This window comes from Lagenorhynchus albirostris, chromosome 11, assembly GCF_949774975.1.
Source record: "Lagenorhynchus albirostris chromosome 11, mLagAlb1.1, whole genome shotgun sequence".
Classification (NCBI taxonomy): Eukaryota; Metazoa; Chordata; class Mammalia; order Artiodactyla; family Delphinidae; genus Lagenorhynchus; species Lagenorhynchus albirostris.
The window spans coordinates 45680026-45701359 of record NC_083105.1 but is presented as its reverse complement, the minus strand read 5'-3'; the positions used below and the strand labels follow the sequence as shown (position 1 = coordinate 45701359).

Here is a 21334-nt window from a genome sequence, read left to right as displayed (position 1 = left end):
AAATAAATATTTATGAAAATTCTTTTGTGTATAATGTAAACCTTGTTAGTCATGTTATCTTTTTTTTTTTTAAGTCATGTTATCTTTAATATTGGATGTAGCTCCTTGGAATTGTCATTACATGTTTTCAACTATCTTTATATGGTTTCAAACATACACATCAGCAAACACTTACTGACCATTTCTATTTTATACCTCAAAATAAGTTGGGCAAGTAATCATTTAAACATAAACTATATTTCCCAAGTATAAACTCTCACGTGGTTCACCGCCCCTCCCCAATACAAAACAAAACACTAATGCAGGCTGATTCCCATCTACAATAATACTCTGATATCTTAATATAACATTTTTAAATCACAAAAATAAAGCATTATAAAATACAACAAGCTTTTGGCAAAGTTACTTAGACTTCATTTATTAATATTTGAGAGCACTGAATAAACTACCACTCAGTAATTCTAAAATAAAAATTTTTGCTGGTTTTTCCATGTCATTTTCATGTTACTGTTCCAATAACATGCTCCAAACTCTCCCTGCATCAAATTATTTTAACATACATCTGTCTACCTTAAAACTACTTTTATTCATAGAGAAAAACTTAAAAGGAATCTTTTAAAAATCCTGTTTTCAGTCTGTTGATAAACTTATCACTTAGCTCATAGACCATAAAACTAATCAAAATTATAACAGTTCTTTGTCCTCTGCTTTGACACAACACATATCCTCTGTTTTATGCCTGTCATTCATTCTATGTCTACCAGGCACTAACCCCTACAAAGGACCAGCCAAAGGCTAGGATTTGATATAAAGATGAATATGACATGATTTTCTGCCCTTAAGTTGCTCAAAGTCTCTTGCGAGAAACAAATATTATTCATAATACAATGTGATAAATGCTATGAAAGATGTATGTGTGAAGCGCTTTGAATTGGAATTTAATGAGAACGTGTAAACTTCAGACCTTTTTACAATGAACCAGTTTTCTTTTGAAACAAACAGATTTTCTTCTTATAATGACTTACCAAAGGAGATTTTCTAGAAGGACATGGGTGTTGACCTGAATCACATACAGTGTTTATTTAATGAATTGTAAGACTTTTTTTCCCCGTTAAAATGAACACTGAACAAATTTGTTGTTAATGATACCTTGTTAAAAGGAAAACATAAGTAAGTAAAATATTATATCAAAGCCAAGACTGAAGTTTGACATTTGATGTTTTTACTAAACAACAAACCCTACTATCACGAATCTTTAAAAATAATTTTAACTCAGAGTCTTAAGGTGAACAAAGCACTATGGCACCAGTTAGTTCTCTTACTTGCTCTACACACATATTCTGTGTGGTAGGTGGTATTATCTCAATTTATAGATGAAGAAATCCTTGTTAATGTAATTTATTTATTCATTCAGACATTTATAATGTGTCAGCTGGCACAAGGGATAGAAATGCAGTAATCTAGGAAGTTCTAGATTGAACACTGGTCTTCAGCCTCCAAATCCTCTTCTCTGACCTCTACATTATAACCTTCTGTTAAATATATGAATCATTAAAATAGGACAGGTTATGTGTCTCAAAAAACTAAAATAAAAAATATTGTGTGTATATATACAGTAAAGACAGTCTGTGAAGTCATTGTTGATCTCTTCGAGGTAGACTTTATAATGTTGGGTTTTTCTAATCTCATTTCTCAATGTTAGAATACGGGTAAATTTTAATTTTGGTATAATATAGTAAGTGGTTCCTCTTTATGTCAGAATATGGGATTGTTTTAGTATTTAGACAGTTGGAAACTTCATAAAATTAATGATTTTATAATGTATATTAAACAATTGCATATTGTTTTCACAAAAAATGTATTCTGAGTATGTTGATATTAAAAACTTTTCCAAGGAAATTACTGTCATGCCTATTATTTCTAAAATATGTACATAAACATTTATGTGGAAATCCATCCCCTAAATTGATCCCCTAAAATACTTCTGTAGAAGTCTGCCTCCTTAAATTGAAGCAAACTGTAAGCAAAATAAAGATATGTAAAGCCTAGAAGAGGAATTATCATTTTCATTTTATGGCTCAAATTAAATCTAAACATACATTATAGTTTATTTGCACTGTTTTAAATACTGGTTATACAATCTACACCAGATATATGAAGGGCTATAAAAATGTTCTGTCTACCCTGACAATAATTTGAGGCTCACACAGAGATTTATTTGTAGATATGCTTACCAAAGCATTATTTTAATAGCAAGGAAATAAGATATGATTTTTTCTTATTAATTTTTTCTAAGTATTAAAATATTATTTAGTACTTTAATTTAAAAAACACTTTTAACATTCACTAAGAGACACTGAGCAAACTAGAATGAACCAGATGGAAATGGTTCCTGTCCTCAAGTCTACGGGGGGAAAAAACAAATTCCATTTGTTTATTCCTGCCCTCTCTGTCCCCTACCATCTTCCTAATGCCCTTTCAGAATAAGTTGAATCTAAAACAACATACCAGTCTTCAAATTGCTGCCTAGGCTTTTAAAATTTGTGCTCCAAAAGCTTAAAAAAATAAAAACTTTGGGTTCAATGCCAAGAAAGCAGATAGTGCCTATCTCTCAGATGAATTTTCAGTTTAATTATTTAGCTAGTATTTCAGACATTTTTATGTCTAAATCCTCCATTCTCATGAATTTCTATTTTCACTCTCTTAACCACCACATCTTTACATATTGCCCTTACTTTAGCTTGGTCATTTAGCAATCTCCCTGTCATCTTTTAAGTATTAGCTCTGATGCTCCCTCTCTCTCTCTGACACTTTTCCTTAACGTACCAAAGTGACATAAGTGCTTCTCTTCTTGAGTCCTGTTTTATACATAACTTGGATAAAGTCATCATCTCATTATAATGTTATTGTCTACACATCTGTCTTCATTTTCTGTGTTCCTTCAAGGCAGTGTATGTTTGTATGTATGTTTTTTTCTTTTTGGGACTCAGGGGTCTGGCGTGTATATATTAGCCATTCTAATATTAGCACATTTCTCTTTAGATTTCACAAAATCTAAATCACTCCTTTGGCTTAGATTCAAAGTGACTGTACATAGAACCCACTGATATTTTCCTAGCATCAGTAAGTGCTTTTTGCCATTGGGATGATTTGTACAATTGATATTATGTATCAAATGTCTATCCCAGAAAATGTTTATGTCAAAGAACACTTAAACATAAATAGGTATTTATATTGTGAAATTTAAAGATTATTACTCCAACAATGAATTTTCAGTCTGTTGCTCTGATTACAATAACAATTCTCAAACTGTAATGTTTTCTGAGGGAAAGTAATCTGTGGTAAAACAATTAACTCTGTTGGAAAGATTTAACAAAAGTGTTCAAAGTTTCTTAACTTCTCAGAGCCTTTAGTGCACTCTCACAGTCCTATGAGGAAACAAAATTTCTGAACCTTAAATTTGATCAGAGGTATTTTGGAGGGGAGGTGGTGGTGGAGGGTAGCGTACCTACCAATATCTTGAGGAATATAGTTTAGAAAATGCTTAATCATAAAATTCTCTGTTGCTAGAAAGTGGCTTTTAAAGCAAATAGAAAAAGACTTTGTTGAAATGTTTTCAGATTAAGTCTCTAAACATTATCAGATTGTAAAATCATTGTTTCTTTTTAAAGAATATTTTAACTACATTAATTCCCCCAAATTGTTTCAGCCTTAAGCTCAAATAACTTGTTTTATGAAGAACAACAGCAATAATTGGACACCGGGAAAAAATGGAAGAGAAATATTCATTTGAAGAGTCAGTCACCAACACTGTTACTATTTAATATGCAATTTTAGCTACGTATTCATGAGAGAGAAAATCATCCGTGACATTCAGGAACTAGCCAGACAAAGCTAGCCTTCATTGTTGTTAGAAGATGGCCTGCACAGCCCATGGTTTCCTATTAGACACAAAAATCTCATAGAACACCAAAATCAGGCAAGATAACCCTGTAACTGTACTAAAGTGAAGGGGGGGGAAGCAATACCAGTTCATAATTTTGTCTAAGCAAAGACAAAAACAAGGTCACTATGCAAACCACAAAAATATTAGGTTTTATTAATAATAACTATGCCTAATTGTCTAGTATCACTAATATGGGCCAGTCAGCTTTCTAAGGTAATCCAATTACTTACCTGTGCTGAACAGAACCAGATAAAACTTAAGTGGGCACATAATTTCTGCATAAAGACTACATATGCATATAGTAAGAGAAGTCCACTACTGTTTAGTCCTACTTCACAAATTTGGTTCTCAGGTAATTAATTGTATGCCTTACCAAAGGAAAGGGCTTCAAATAGTCTTGGCATATAATACAGTGTGAGTTTTCAAAAAGTAATTACTTTCAGCAGGTTAAAACACGTTTGGGTACTATGTCTGAAAGTGAGTTGCTTCCTCTTTTTACACTGTCAGCAATTAACTGAAAAAGTTCAGAATGTAATGTAATTATCAATTAGTTACTGTTAACCCAGCAAACAAAAATTAATTAAAACGTGAAATAAGCCACAAGATTCATTTGTTTAAGGTGACAAGCCGTTCTGCTTTCTAAGTGAATTGACTGAATGCACAGACTTTAAATAGGAGAGGTGCGGGAACAATTTCCACAATGTTCTACATAATAATTACTTGAGAATTCAATAGCAGGAACTATGTCGAGCTATCTTTACATTTCCAGCGGCTAACAGTGTCCAGCACCTTACAGGTGCTGTTTTTAAGTGATCTTCTCAGTCATAAAATTCCCTTTCCACAGCCCAATATATCCCCCACCTCAAAGAAGTCCATAATATTGTATGCCACGAACTGTTCACAGACGAAAAAGCATTCGAATCTGATGCTTGACATGGTCTACTGGGTCTAAGTTCACTTGCTTTCATTCCTCTATGCTGTTACTGCCTTGGTGGTGGTTTCACTTTTCAGCGTTTGGGTATGTCCTCAAACACAAGACTTTTATAGGTGTTCCAAGGGTCCAGACTCTAAAGAGCATTACAAACGTACCAGGGCCCTGCCAACGGCAGTCCTCGCTTGGTCCTCTGGACCTTGGAGCCGCCCTTTAAACGCTCACGTAAGCGAGGCAACGCTCACGTAAGCGAGGCGACGCCCACGGGTGGCCGCGGCGCAGGCGCGCAGGAGGCGAGCCACGGGACGCTGACAAGCGGCGAGGAGCGAGCTGAGCTCCAGGATCCTCGGCCCTGGCCGCCTGGACCCGGCCTCTAGGGCTGCGCGGGCGGCCGTCGAGAGTGACCGCACTCCGTCACTCGGGGCTTGCCACCGGGACACCCCAAATTCCGGCACCGCGCCTCGCCTCTCTGCATTTGCCGACCCCCAGCGTCAGCGCGTGGGCGGGCGGTGGGGGCGGAGCTCGCCCTCCGGGCCGCTGATTGGCTGCTTCCGCTTCCCTTTCACCTTCCCAGTTGCGAAATTCAGGTGTGAAGGGACCGCGGTCTGCGAGCCCGCCGCTGTCTGAGAGGTTGCGGTTTGCTCTCGCAGGGAGGCGTTAATCTCGCTCAGGCTTCTGCGGCAGCGCCCCACCAGCCCAGTTTCCAGAAATAGTTTGGGTTTATATTATTTTCTCGGACGGTGGAAGATGTTGGCATTTATGTTCGCCTCTACACGAATGTTTTGCTGGCAACTTAAATGACTATTTTTCTCAGAAACGCGAGATATTTCCCCCCCCAGGTGTTCATACTGTTATTTTTCATGACAGATCTTGACCACAATACATACAAAAATACATAGAGATGATAACTAATATAGTTATATTGAGTCTGATCATTTGCATTTCTTTAGCTTTCTGGATTATGTCTATGACTGCAAGCACCTATTATGGTGAGTATAAATGTTCTAAATTGTCTTTCTATAACCTAATCGGTGAAATTTAGAAAGTACCATTGTGAACGCCAAAACTCATATCTTCTGAATGGTTATAAACTGTTGTGTTTACTTAATTTCCACGGCCTGATTTGCATTTACTAACATGGAAATATGCAGTGCCTTGAACGTTTTAAAGCTTTTAGTAAATGCTGCTTGTCATAATACTAGTTATACCGGTTCCAAAATGTCTTTTATTTCATGTAATTATTACATCTAGCTTGGTGAAAAATAAGTGAGGTTAAACATAATTTTGCAAAGCAATTTTAGTGATGCTTTTAATAAGAATATTAGTAAGGAAGTTTATCAGTTTCATGTGTCCTGTAAAAAATAAAAAGTAAAATGATGATACAATGTTTAGATTTGGAAGATTTGTCTGCTGTTTGGTCACTGCAAAAGAACAGACTTGTTTTAAAGGCTGAAGCCAATTTGCATAAATATGAGGTACTCTGAACTCAAATCTTTTTTGCGGTACGCGGGCCTCTCACTGTTGTGGCCCCTCCCGTTGCGGAGCACAGGCTCCGGACGCGCAGGCTCAGCGGCCATGGCTCACGGGCCCAGCTGCTCCGCGGCATGGGGGATCTTCCCGGACCGGGGCATGAACCCGTATCCCCTGCATCAGCAGGTGGACGCTCAACCACTGCGCCACCAGGGAAGCCCTCAAATCTTTAAGATTTTGAAACTGCCTTAGAGCATAAGTATGCCTTTGTACAAACTTCATTGGTACCCCTTTATAAAAACAATACCGTTCAGTTCAAAGGAAAAGTGAAAAACAGAGTGAGAAAGTAAACTCTTATAAATGGTTTTATCATAAATGTTACCTTTTTAGACCTTAGTCCTTTTGCAAAAAAACATGTGAATAATCGAGTGCGTGTTCTCCAGGTTACACGTGCTTTCAAGGCTGTTCGTTCATAATGATTCCCAGTAGGGGATGAGGGCTCGGGTAGGAGAGGTATGTGAGAAGATTCTCCTTAATGCCAGTATTAACTATGACTTGAACTACGTAGAATAAATCAGGATTTGTAAATTGAAGTGACCCCTTGGGGCCAGGCACCTGATGCAGATAAGTGAAGCTCTCCAAGGCTTTACTGTGCATATTAAGCACATGGGAACAGTTTACACTTCTAGAAATAGGATTTTCCCAATTTTTTTTAACATTTCACCCTCTTTGTGTTGCATTTTCCAATTTTTGATAGAAACCTGGGCACAAGCAATAGTTCACACTTTTCTTTACTATAATCACTCAGCCTTGGTGTTTAAGAGTCTGTCAGGAATGGCGGGGACTTTAAATGGGAAAGCCATGACCTGTCTAAAGGAGGTGACTTCTCTACCTGTAGTCAATTCTGCCACGTGGGCCTGAACTTCCAGTTTTTAAAAACAGAAAACAAGAATCTGGATTTTTATACGAAATTTCCTAAACTTTAAATATTGATTCAAACTGAAAAAAATTATGCTAGCTAAACAAAACATCTGTGAGCTGGATGCAACCTTTGGAAAAATCAGTTGCTAACCTTTGCGTCCTGAGTTGTGTAGCCTGTGGGAGGATTTAAAAAAATCTCTGTGAAAGGTAGAGAGAGGAATAATTGGATCCTGTTAAGAAAGGTATTTGTTCTATACAGTTCTTGAGAATGAATACATGCCTCCTTTCCAAAAAAATAAAGAACCAGAGCTTCATTTCAGATCTCCAAATATCTATCAAATACCCATTATTATAAATAGTTGTAAATGGTTCTCTAAACTTGGACAGGACTTATTTGGTCATTCCCCACTAGGATTGTCTCTCTGAAAATATATAATTCTCAACATGAATATTTTACTTTGGTGGCTTTATCTCAGTTTCTCTACTTACCACAGTATTTTAATCCAGAATGCAGTTATCAAAACTTGCAGCTGGGCTTCCCTGGTGGTGTAGTGGTTGAGAGTCCGCCTGCCGATGCAGGGGACGCTGGTTCGTGCCCCGGTCCGGGAAGATCCCACATGCCGCGGAGTGGCTGGGCCCGTGAGCCATAGCCGCTGAGCTTGCGCGTCCGGAGCCTGTGCTCCGCAACGGGAGAGGCCAAGACAGTGAGAGGCCCGCGTACCGAAAAAAAAACAAAAAAACTTGCAGCCAAAGGTAACCTGTGCAGGCTTCATACAATTTATGCTCTACCTTTATAATTTTTCAGGTAACTTACAGCCTATTTCTCCTTGGCGTTGGCTGTTTTCAGTTTTTGTTCCCGTTTTGATCGTCTCTAATGGCTTTAAAAAGAAAAGTCTAAATCATAGTGGGGCTTTAGGAGGTATGTTTTTCTTCTGAATGTTTAACCATATAATAAGTGCTTGCTTATATAATTTAAACTCGTGTTTTCTAAATTCTGAATATATGAGCCTATGAATCACAATGTTGCATATTTTAGACAATGATAAAGTTATGCATTACTCAACTTTACTATTCTGTCAAAATTTCAGATACTAACATACCCTTTTAGTGTGATGTACAAATTGAACCTTGTAATTGATAACAACTAGATTAGTAGGATAGACTTTTGAGGACCTTGGTTATTCTGCTCCTGAGTTGGTTTAAATTTTCTGCTAGTGGAAACATTGGAACATTTTTCCTCAAGGTAAAATAGAGGAGCCATTGAGAAGAATAGCACTTGGAAATTGCTGTTAATAGCCTGAGGCAGAGTAGTCCCAACTGAGTATTCTTGATTCATTCTTCAGAGTTGAGATGGGGACAGGCCATTTATTTATTCTTCTAGCAAATATTTGTTGAGCAGTTACTGTGTGCCACTCTCCTAGAAACTGGGGATATAGCTGATTTCAGATTTTATGGAACTTTTATTCTTTAGTACAGATAGATAATAAACAAATAAAATACATAAAACTTTTAATATAACGATAAAGTTTATGAGAAAAATATTAAAGATAATAAAGTGTGTATATTGGGGAATGTGGGGCATTCTTCTGTGGATAGGGTCTGGATTAACCTTTCTTCTAAAGAGGTTGTTTTGAACTGGGACCTGAAGAAGTCAGAAATGAGAAGATCTGAGAGAAGCATGTTCCGCTGACAGACAAGTAGAAAGGCCCTGACATGTTCAAGCCTGGCTTGTTCAGGTGTGAGAATAAGGCTCATTTGACTAGAAAATAGGAAGAAAAGGAAAAGTAGAGTAAGATAAAGTTGAAGAAGTGGGTAAGGGCCAGATAATACAGGGCTTATCAGGACACAGTAAAGATTTTATCCCAAACTAGAATCCCCCCTGCCTTGAACCAGGGGATTGATGGGATCTGATCTGACTTTGGGATTTTCATATCCTACCAGTGTTATAAGCCCCAAGACATGAGGATTCCCCCCCCCACCACCACCAAATACTTCCTGTAGGCTGAGATCACTACAGGATAAGGATTATTTAGAACTGGCAGGTCTTGAAGCTGCCTACCTAGCCCTCAAAATGCTGATAATCATTAGCCCTAATGCACTGTAGAGACACCCTATCCCCTCTGTGTTCACATACAGCAGATGTTTCATGAAGTTTTATAAACTAGAGCAGGCCTTCACGGAGGCAATATAGCCTGATAAGTAAAAGAACAAGCACTAGAATCAGGCAGGATGAGTTTGAGTAATAGTTATGGCTTTGGAAAAGTCACGTAACCTCTCTGTACCTCAGTTTTCAGAGAAATGGGTTTTTAATATCTAACCTAGAAATTAACACAACATTGTAAATCAACTATACTTCAATTTTTAAACATTTCAAAAAATAAATAAATGCTTCCTGTGCATAAAAAAAAATTTAACCTAGAGAAGGACAAATCATGAAAGTAATAAAGCTTAAACTTCATGGCATTTCATTTACAATGGTACCTTTCAAGGTTCTAGGAAGAGCCCTAGCAATGTGCTCTCATGGTCTTCTTGTTTTGTAAATTTTACAGAGATAAAAGATATTTTTGTGCTTTTTTTTAAAAAGAGTGCCCCCAATTTATAAGCGTCAGGACCCACAAAATCTTGATCCACCCCTGATTTCATTCTTAGGATTGCAGTAAGAATTAAGTGAGATAATTACTATAAAGTTTTTAGCTCAGAGCCTAGCACATAGCCAACATGTATAGGGTGCTTTTTATTATTAGGCACAGTTCTTCAGAATCATGCTCATTTTCCTTCTTCATAATTGAGATACACTGTTCAAGTTCTGTTGAGAAATTGAGAAATCTGTTGTTAGCACTTTGAAAGTAATTACTCATTTATAACAAATAATTTGAGCAATCTCTATTTGAATATAACAATATAGAGTTATGCTTTGCTAAAAATGTCCTTTCTCAGGTAGCCTTGCCTTGGTTTTCATTGTTCTTGACCTGTGGGAAGAAGCGTCAAGTTCTTCTTGAAGTACTGTCTTCCTTTGGCTTCCATGCTGTATATGATCCTGTTTCTCCTCTTACTTTTCTGATCTCCACTTTTTTTTCTTTCCTACTACCATTTCCTTTTCTGCCTCCTGGCCCTTTGGCCTCTACTCCTCTCCTACCTGGCTTGATTTAGAATTAGAAGATGTAGGGACTTCCCTGGTGTTCCAGTGGTTAAGACTTCGCCTTCCAGTGCAGGGGGAGCAGGTTGGATCCCTGGTCGGGGAGCTAAGATCCCACATGCCTTGTGGCCAAAAAACCAAAACATAAAACAGAAGCAATATTATAACAAATTCAGTAAAGACTTTTAAAAAAAGAATTAAAAGATATATATTTGAATTGTAGCATTGCCATCTGCTATCTTTGTGAACTTGTCCATGTCACGTAACTCCTCAGAGACTTACTTTCTTCATCTCCTATGAAATAGGTCCTTATGGGCTTATTGGTGAGGCTCAAACAAGATAACGTGTGGGACAACATATCTTTTTAAACTATAAAGTATTATACAATAAACTCCCCAAAGACACAGAGTGTATCATATTCTTCTGTGTCCTAAGCATTTTTGAATAGCGCTACATGCTCTTACAATAGTGCTTAGGAAATATATGTAGATTGATTTTAAAACCACTACCCTTTTCCTAGTCATTGCATTCTGTGAAATTTTGGTATCTTTTTTGTTTGGAGCTTTTTTTTTTCCTTAAGGACAAAAAACTGTAATGTTGATTCAAGGTATATCATAGTACTTGGGAATACTGTCCTGAAGTATAACTGCAAGTCACTTAAACTTTGTGTTATAATTTTCCCACCCATCAAATTAGAGGGAATAATATTATCTATAGCATTGACTTATCATGAGGGGTCATATGTGTAAAATGCTTAGCACAGGACCTGGCACTCATAAAATAGCAACATGTATTTTATAAATGTTAGTATTGTTTTCCTTCCACAACTACTATTACAGTCATAGGAATTTTACTAAGGTTTGCCATACCATGTCTTTAGTGTGCTTGGGATTGAGAAGAGTTTCAGAACTTCCTCAGGATCTGGGTATTTAGAGTCCTCTGTGACACAGGAACATATACCTCAGTGTTGAAGGAAGAGGGGAGGGGTTGAGGCATTGCTTAGGGTGGACACTGAAGTGAAGGGCTCTTGTCTCCTTGAGAGAAAGAATGCTTCTAGAATAAGGAGAGGATCACATGAGGGGTTATGTGAGAATGTACTTGTAAACTGTAAAGCACTGTGCAGGTGATTTGCTCCAAGAAAGTGTTGTCTAGTCTAGTTTTTCAGTGTGTTCCTTTGAACATGTCTGTGTGGACAGTTTGTCATCAGTCTCTTGGCTTGACAAGTTTAAATTTAATTTCACTTGCCAAGACGCTTAGGCTTAATGGTTTCCCATTTTTTTTTATTCATTCATTCAACAAATATTTAGTAAGGGTCCCCTGTATGCCAGACATTGTTCTGGGCACTGAAGACTTAGTAATGAACAAAATAGATAAAAATCCCACTGTCAGAGGAGACAGATGATAAGTAAGATGGGTTTGAGGCATTTAATCCCCAGAAGGAGATGCTGTAAGTATAATGGAAGTGCACAGCCAATGAGGTGTTGTCAGGAAGGGCCGGTGGTTGTGCTCTGTGTGTTCTCACAAGGATGGCCTTACCTCTTTGGTTATCATAATTCGGATCTGGCGTTCAGTCTTTTGAAATAGAAACCTCATTCTATCAGGTACCCAGAGTTGATTAGAGCCAAGAAAACTGGTTTATGTTGCCATTGTTATAAGAGACTAATATATGAGCCAGAATGCTACTTTATTAATCTGATAAAATATAGAACTACTGGGCCAACTGGAATACAAACATCACTGTTCAGACATGTCCAGTTCTTGCAGTCAGACCACTTGAGAAGTCAGATTGTAATGAGAAGGTTGCTTTGGCAGAGTACGGAGTCTGAGAAACAGTCAGTAATGCAAATCCACAGGTCAAACAGTCCTGTCCCTTATATAGTATTTACGTCTGCCAACCTCTGGTTCTCTTGGCCTTCATATTCTGTATTTTGGGCTAACCAGCCTTCTTTTGATTCCCATAGTCTTTCTCTAGGCAAATTACTTATAATATAATTGATTAGGTTTGAGTTTATTAAGTTATAAAATTCCAGTCCTACCTTTCCCTTTCCTGTCTCCCAGATATTATTCCCAGGTCCCCTTGGTTGGAATTTTGGGTAACTCTACTCCCACTATCAAAGACATTTGTAGACAGTGTTGTTTTACTTCCCTAGATGGCATCTGCCAGTTATAGAATTTACCTGTTTTAAGCTCAGAAGGCAGCCATAATTCTTGAGTCTTCACAGTCTTTGGGAGCATCCGATTGTTATGCAAATTAACTCCTTAGCACGGACGATTAAAGATGATAGAGGTGGGTTGAAGAGGTGGAAAAGACACCAAGTGGAGTTAGCAGTTACTAATCTAAAAGTTGTCGTAACTGGGAGATGCAAAAAGTTCTAAGATATTTTTTAGACTACATAAAAGAAATCATTCCTTCAAAGCACATTAGCTTCAATTTATTTCCTCATTCCGAACCTGTCATCAACTTGAACACTGATCACTTCATGTGATATTTTGAGGTGTTTGAAGTAAAAAGGATGTAGATTCCTTTTTGTAGCATATCAGTGTAGGTTTTTTTAGGGCCATCTCACTTTGGGTGTGCTTAAGACTGTGGAACAAATTGTTAACAGTGACTGACCATAGAGAAGGGATGGGAGTGGCGGTGGTGAGGGAAGGAGGCACTTTGACTTCTGTATGTTTTGGCTTTCCCCTCCAATACCCATGTAGTAATTTTGTAATAAGTTTAAAAACAATTGAAAAAACTTAAAGGTTGGGTAACATAATAATATTCATCTTTGTTATTATAATAATAACACAATTGCAATAATAATGATGTTCTTGTTGAGGTTTTGCCACTGTAACTGCCATTATTGCCAATGATATTAGATAACATTTATTACGGGCCTCTTACATGCTGGGTTTATAATAAGCATATTATAAAAATTATCTCATTTAACTTTTCACATCAAGCCAGTGAGGTAGGAATTATTCTTCTTCTTAATACACCAATGAGAAATTGAGGCTTAAAGTTAGGTAACATCTAGTCATGCAGAAGTAAGTGGAAGAGTCAAGATTTTAACTCGAGACTGTTCAGCTCCAGAGCTGAAGCACTTTATTTTACTTTATACAGCATTATAGCGATTTCTTGCACTCTCAGTAAAAAAGTACTAAACATAAGTAAAATGCCAATAACCGAGTATCTCTGGATGGATCAATCAGTCAGGATGGAGCTAACCAATAGAAAATTTCCTATTGCTACAGAAATAGGAACCTGGTCCCTTGTTCTATTATTTAATACTTATTTATTAAATACATGGTAACTTATTTAATAATTATTTAATGTCTATTCTATTACTTAGTAGAACTTTGCTTATTGTGTTATTTAATAAAAATAAATCTTAATATAGCAAAACTCAATCTATTTATCTTAAGAGTTCCAGAGAGCAGAAATTGTCAACCATGAACCCCATGGTTGCCACTCTTGGGTGCCACTGATCTGAGTACTCAGTGGCAGACTAGCACATTCTCTCCCTGGAAGAAGGAAGATAAAATTGTCAAAAGTGTGCTTGAAAGTTCAAAATCACATATAGAGAATGCTACCTTTTGTGTAAGGAAGAAGGAAAAATAAGAAAACATGCATATATCTGCTTATCTTCATAAAAGAAAACACAGGAATGATAAACTGGAGAACAATGATGTTGAATACATACAAAGAATGGAAAGAGAGCAAAATATAGAGGGAGGGGCAGAAGGGACATGGGAGGAAGTGACACCTCTCTAAATATACCTTTTTGTATAAGTGTGACTTTTAAAAGCATGTTTAAGAATATCAGTGAAGTTGGGAAGAGGGGGATCTAAAACTGAAAGCAAACTAAAACAGATGAACCCAACTGTATTTTAAATGAATACTATAAGCTCACTGAAGGGAGAAAAAGAAAAAGAGTAACTTATGGACCCAGTATTTAACTATATTCTTTATTCCTTCAGTCTGGGGTTACAGGAAGGGGAGAATTACAAATTACTATTTTTAGTAGGTTTGTTTTTGTTGTAGTATGGGTGAAGCAATTCTAAAACAGTTTTTTAGATGTAATAGAGATTGAGCAGATGAGTGAAATTGTCATTGTTGTTTGAGGCCAGAGTTCTAACTAAAGAAAAAGGCATACAAATATGGAATGGGGAAAAGCAAGAGAGAACCTGTGGAGATAGATTGGAATTGGAGTTACGGGTGTGATCTTGTGATTCCCCCAATATTTATGTGTATGTGTATATACATATGTATGTTCCCATATATAAGCATGCATATATATGCATGTGTGTATATTTGTATGTGTGTGTATTCACTTGCTTTGTCCACAAAAAGCAAATATACTAGAACACACCATAAGCCTAGATTTTGACCTCTGCCCTCCATTCCCCACTGTAATGAACCAGAGCTCCTCAGAGAAACGGCTGCTTCCAGGGCTGGGGCAAGGTAGGTCTAAGATGAGCCTTGAGCATTTTGTTATGCCCAAAAGAAAAGAAATGCTAAAAAAAAAAAAAAAGAGGGAGAGAGGGAGATCATGTCACAAGAATGCTGTCTTGAGCTCGTCTATCTTGTCTGATATTAGTATAGCCACTGCTGCTCTCTTTTGGTCACTTATTTGCATGGATTATCTTTTTCAATCCTTTTACTTTCAGACTATTTGTGTCTTTGGATATAAAGTGAGTCTCTTGTAGACAGCATATAGTTGGACCACATATTTTTATACATTTTGCCAATCTCCATCTTTTGATTGGATCATTTAACCCATTTACATTTAAAATAATTACTAATAAGGGGAGACTTACTTCTGTCATGTCGGAATTTGTTTTCTATATACCTTTCTCTCCCAGATTTACTCTTGGATGCTCTATTTATTGAATTTTCCTTGTAAAGTAGAAAAACATCCCAGGCTATGGGGGGAAAATGTAAAAAATAGAAACTTGAAAGACCCTATACTGTTTGGTAATATCTTAGTTGGTAAAAATGTAAAGGTATGGGAAATGAACATTTCCAGTTATAATATGAAAATAACTGAAAAAAATCATTCTTTTTTTCACAGCATTAATGTATGGACTAAGTGTAATTTTGTGTATATATGTGTTTCTTTCAGGGCTCGTGGTTGGATTTATCCTAACCGTTGCAAATTTCAGCTTTTTCACCTCTTTGCTGATGTTTTTTCTTTCTTCCTCAAGACTCACTAAATGGAGGGGAGAAACAAAGAAACGTCTAGATTCAGAATACAAGGAAGGTAGAATGAATTATGTTTAACGTTACTTAAAATAGGAACTTTTATTTCATCTTAACATATCATAAGCTTTTAATCAGAACATGTTTAGACTATTGAAACGTAAATTTTATGAGAATTACTTTAGTAGTAGCCTGATATAGTTTATTATTACTTTACCACAATAGCAAATAACAGCAGAATTGTAGAAATACTGAAGTCTATCATTCATTATTCTAAAACAATATAGAATGTGGGCAAAGTTACCATCCCACTTTTAGTCATTTTTGAAATTTTAGTCATTTTTCTTTTAAGTTTTGAAATGTAAGTTCCTAAAAATGCATGATTTTCCTCCTGAGGAGAAAACATTTTTTGTCCTTTTCATTCCCTTGTTTGTTCCTAGGTGGGCAGAGGAATTGGATTCAGGTATTCTGTAATGGAGCTGTGCCCACAGAGCTGGCCCTGCTATACATGATAGAAAATGGCCCTGGGGAAATCCCAATAGATTTTTCCAAGCAGCACACTGCTTCTTGGATGTGTTTGTCTCTCTTGGCTGCACTGGCCTGCTCTGCTGGAGACACATGGGCTTCAGAAGTTGGCACTGTTCTGAGTAAAAGCCCACCGAGGCTGATAACAACCTGGGAGAAAGTTCCAGTAGGTGAGTCTTTATTTACGTTTCTTTAAAAAACAAAAATGGGGAGACGCAAGAGGGAAGAGATATGGGAACATATGTATATGTATAACTGATTCACTTTGTTATGAAGCAGAAACTAACACACCATTGTAAAGCAATTATACTACAATAAGGATGTTAAAAAAAATGAACAAAAAGCCTCTTGATTTATTGTGTTTCTTATTTAAAAGCCTTTTAAGAATTTCAGTTTGTCTCCTTAATTGGAAAATCGCTATAGGATATTAAATCGGTGATAATAAATAATATTTGCAGGAAGTGTTAGTAATTCCTAGATAAATGATATAGAAACATAGAGATTGGCCCACAGGCTTATCAGTGGGAAAGGAAAAGGAAGGAAATGATACAGTATTTCTTGGGACCCTGTTAGGTGGTTAGTGCTTCAATGTATATCTCATTTCCCCATTATCATTATCAACTACTACTACTACTAGTACTGCTACTAGTACTTTATCATTGTCTCCTCCTCCTTCCTCTCATTTTCCTTCTTTTCCCCTCCATCATCATCATCATCATAATAACAGTTAACATATTTGAGTACCTACTATGTGCAAAGCAGTGTTCTAACTGCTCTCCATGGATTACTGTTTACTCTTAATAACCATGTGAATTGGTCCTTTTATTATTTACATCTTACAAATGAGTAAACTAAGGCATAGAGAAGTTAGGTAACTTAGTTAAGTAACTTAGTTACTTCACCACAGTAACCAGACTTGGAAATGACAGGACTAAGATTGAAACCAGGCAGTCTAGCTCTACTAAACTATTCCACATCACTGCTTAGAATGTCAGGAGTTACTGAGGAGAAAAGCCTGTTTTCTAAGTAGGATGGTCTTTGGATTGCATCAAAGTGAACCCTTTCTTTAAATTAGTCTTGATTAGATAGGTACCAAAATATTTTGCGTTTTTTGACTTTATGTGTTTGCTGATTGTTAACCAGATGATTTTATCCATGTTCTTCTTTAGGGACCAACGGAGGAGTTACGATGGTGGGCCTTGCCTCCAGTCTCCTTGGAGGGACCTTTGTGGGCATTGCATACTTCCTCACGCAGTTGGTTTTTGTTAATGATTTAGACATTTCTGCTCCTCAGTGGCCAATTATTGCATTTGGGGGTCTGGCTGGATTACTAGGATCAATTGTGGATTCGTATTTAGGAGCTACCATGCAATTTAGTGGTAAGAACATCACCTTATTGTTGTAACTTATTGGTGTATTAAAGGAATGGGAACTCAGCCATGCACACTGGTGGCAGGGCCTAGCTGCTACAAAGAAGGTATGTTTTAGACAACACTCATGTTTATGGGCAAAAAATTCGAGGACTGTATTTTTGACTAATTGTATAATAAGTTATTTTAGTTTCTTTTCTGTGGAAAGTGTAGAGCATTACAACAAGGATTTTTAATGTAGGGTTGTTTTTTTCACCCATGCTGTTGACTGTTAAATGCAGTAGTCTGATCATGACACTGAATAAATGTGTCCTTAAAAAAAATGGAGGGACTTCCCTGGTGGTCCAGTGGTAAAGAATCCGCCTTACAGTGCAGGGGATGCAGGTTCAATCCCTGGTCAGGGAACTAAGATCTCACATGCCGTGGGGCAACTAAGCCCACGTGCCATGACTGCTGAGCTCGCACGCGTGCGTGCCACAAACTACAGAGCTCTAGTGCCCTGGAGCCTGCACGCCACGACTAGAGAAGAGAAAACCCACACGCCACAGCTAGAGAGAAGCCCGCGCACCACAACGAAGAGCCTGCGTGCTGCAACTAAGTCCCTACGCAGCCAAAAATAAATAAATAAATAAATCTTTAAAAAAAGAAAGAAATGGGGAAGAAATATGGAAAAGGAAAAAAAAGAGATGTGATAATAAAAACAATTGCCAAGACACAGGTTGTTGGGGGACCCAGAATGAAAGAGCAAAGTCTCCTCTACCATTTTGAATTTCTCATTCTTTTGTGTCAAATTGATTGAAAGAGAATTACTCCTACAGAGCAGTGAGTAGAAGCTATGCAGGGAAGATAGGATAGTGCAGGAGATAGATGCTTTTGCTTATGGGACTTTACCTAATCCCACGGGCCGCAGAATTTTGGAGTCAGATCATTATAATGTCCCTCCTTCCATTTATTTTCCGAGTCCATTTGAGAAATAATTATTCTAATAATCTGACTCTACACATATGATGTACTTTTCTACTGTGACATCATGTTTGCTATCCTCCCCACTGAGTTTTTAGTCCCACTCAAGATATATGAGAGGGCCCGTTTTCTCCAGAATTTTCTGTGCTTTGCATCTAAGGCTCTCCTGTCATGTCAGTGTACTGACATGTTCTGTTAGGTGTGTATTTGCTCCACCCTCTAACCAACCACGTTTTCTCCTTTGATTCATCCAGTGAAGAGGCTAGACATCTGGAGAATGGTTCGCTGAATACAGTGCTCCCAATTCTCTTCATGTCCCAAGATAATCGACTTGTCCTTCCACTCCCCTTTCCACCATCAGAACATTTGTTCTCTCAGGTTCATTAGTCTTATCTAGATGCTGAGAAGGAAGCAATCTGATTTTAATTTATACTAAAGGGTTAGTAACCATATATGCACACGCACGTGCACACACACACACACACACCCCCATTATACGTTTTTGTAAAGAGCCTAGGTTTTATTCTAAACTGGGCTCTAACTGGGAAGTTTCTGATCATATTGAGTGGGTTGGGGAAAAAAATGTGGGCTGGGGAGCAGATTAGATTCATCTTTGTGTGCCTTCTTTGTGTAGGCACCTTGCTACTCCTGGGTATCCATTGTAGAGGCTCCTATTCTCAGGAGTCTCACAGGTTGGTTCTAGGAGGGGAGCCACTGGGAAGGCAAGCCCTGTCTGCCAGTTTCATGCCATCTCTGCTTTTCAGTTTCTCCCTTCTACTTTGGAAAGAATTCCAGCATTGTTGAGAGAGCAGCATTGAGGTGTATTGAAACCCATTTATTCAAAGAGACCTTTTGTAATCATGGGTTCTGTATCACTCATCATATACATTATCCTCTAAAGTCATTTTACGAATGGCTGAGAATCTTTGAAAGATTATCTCCTTTGGAGGAGAAAGCTAATTTTTTTTTCCAAGTCATTTGGATTTTCCACCTCACTTGCTTCTTTTTCATTGCAGGTTTGGATGAAAGCACTGGCATGGTGGTCAGCAGCCCAGCGAATGAGGTGAAGTACATAGCAGGGAAACCCATTCTTGATAACAATGCCGTGAATCTGTTTTCTTCTGTCCTTGTCGCCCTCTTGCTCCCAACAGCAGCTGCTTGGGGTTTTTGGCCCAGACAGTGAATTTTATTTCATTTACTAAAGTTAAAACTTCGGTAAATTCAGCTAAATTTGCAATTCCAAGTCTCATCCCAAGAAGAGTAATTGTAATGACAAAGCAGAAAGGCCAGCTTCTCCTCTATTCCATTACAATGGAACTCCACGTTTTTCCTCTCTCTGAACTCCATTGTAACAACTAATATCTTTTTGGTGAAAGACAAGGCTCATAGAATTTATGCATATTTTTCTTCTGCTGAATGGAACTTGAGCCGTGAAACTATAATGTCCCTATATATTGAACTGAAAGTTCCTGCATGGTAGATATAAATTTTATTTTGTTTGTTTAAATCAGTAAAGGGACTAAAAGTAATAAAAGTTTTAAATGGCTCAGTTGTGGCAGAGAAATGTCACCATGCCAATTATCCAAATGTTGTATCTGTTTTAAGTATTTAAACCGATGTGTGTGGAAGCCTGAATAAGTGTAGTATCCTGGACTTCTCCCATTACTTGCCATTTATTATTGTAAAAAGTGTGGAGTTGGGGCGGCTGGGCCCGTGAGCCATGGCCGCTGAGCCTGCACGTCCGGAGCCTGTGCTCCGCAACGGGAGAGGCCACAACAGTGAGAGGCCCGCGTACCGCAAAAAAAAAAAAAAAAAGTGTGGAGTTTGGTTCCTGGTGAGCTGTGAGGTCTACTCCACGTTTGTTCTTCCTTCCTCAGGGTTAGTGATGAAAAAAAGTAAATGTCTTTTTCATGTGACCATTAGAATGCATGAAAAAAATTTATTTTTAGGTAAAGGAAAAGAGATACGTTTAAAAAATATGCACCTTACTATATGTTTTAGTTTGTCTCTGAGCAGAAATTATCTTGAATTTAATATTTTTAATGTATTTTCTAGCTTTCTTTGAAATTTGTCTAGGAATCTGATTTACATTGGCATCTTGACCAGTTAAAGAGCCACTGGAAAATGATTGCAATTATTATTTCATTTGCTGTCCTAGAATTCACTGGAAGATGCTATGATTGATTTCCTATTATGTACCTTCTAAGTTGTGCTCTCCTTTACATATAACCTCAAACAAAGTGAATTCTGCATTTCAGTTTTGTTCTTCACTTTGATGTACGTACTAAAGGGGTTTAACGTAGTATGGATTATTGTGCTAAAGTATTTTGAAATATTTCTCATGTGATTTCCATACCTTTCTTCCCCTTCCCCTTTTGCATTCATAAAAAAATTGAGGAGAGATTGCATGAATAAGCCACTGTCAGAGTGGAGAAAGCTTTATTTTCTTTGTTGGTGACCCTGCTACAGTGATTATCTAGAAATGACTTGGTTAAGGAAGAATTTTTTTTTTTTTTTTTTTTTTTTTTGCGGTACGCGGGCCTCTCACTGCAGTGGCCTCTGCCGCCGCGGAGCACAGGCTCCAGACGCGCAGGCTCAGCGGCCATGGCTCAAGGGCCTAGCCGCTCCGCGGCACGCGGGATCCTCCTGGACCAGGGCACGAACCCGTGTCCCCTGCACCGGTAGGCGAACTCCCAACCACCGCGCCACCAGGGAAGCCCCAGGAAGAATTTTTAAAAAAACAATTGACACACTTAAGCCTTAAGCCAAGAAACTCAGTGGGTCGCAACCCATCTGCTTTGTGTATACATTAGCATCACCTGAGCATCTTTACAAAAATTACTTGTGTCTGGGCTTCACCCAAAGATTGTGTCTGGTCTGGGGTACA

At 37.7% G+C, this 21334-nt stretch overlaps 1 protein-coding gene across 1 annotated transcript; it reads left to right on the top strand.

Moving 5' to 3' along the window:
* Nucleotides 1–5166: 5166 nt before the first annotated feature.
* On the top strand, nucleotides 5167–20034 carry TMEM19 (transmembrane protein 19). Its single transcript, XM_060165309.1, is given in 7 exon segments — nucleotides 5167–5756; nucleotides 5759–5866; nucleotides 8074–8187; nucleotides 15513–15650; nucleotides 16030–16284; nucleotides 17284–17493; nucleotides 19464–20034. Coding segments are annotated over 7 exon segments (1074 nt in total). The 5' UTR covers nucleotides 5167–5674; the 3' UTR covers nucleotides 19631–20034.
* Nucleotides 20035–21334: the final 1300 nt, after the last annotated feature.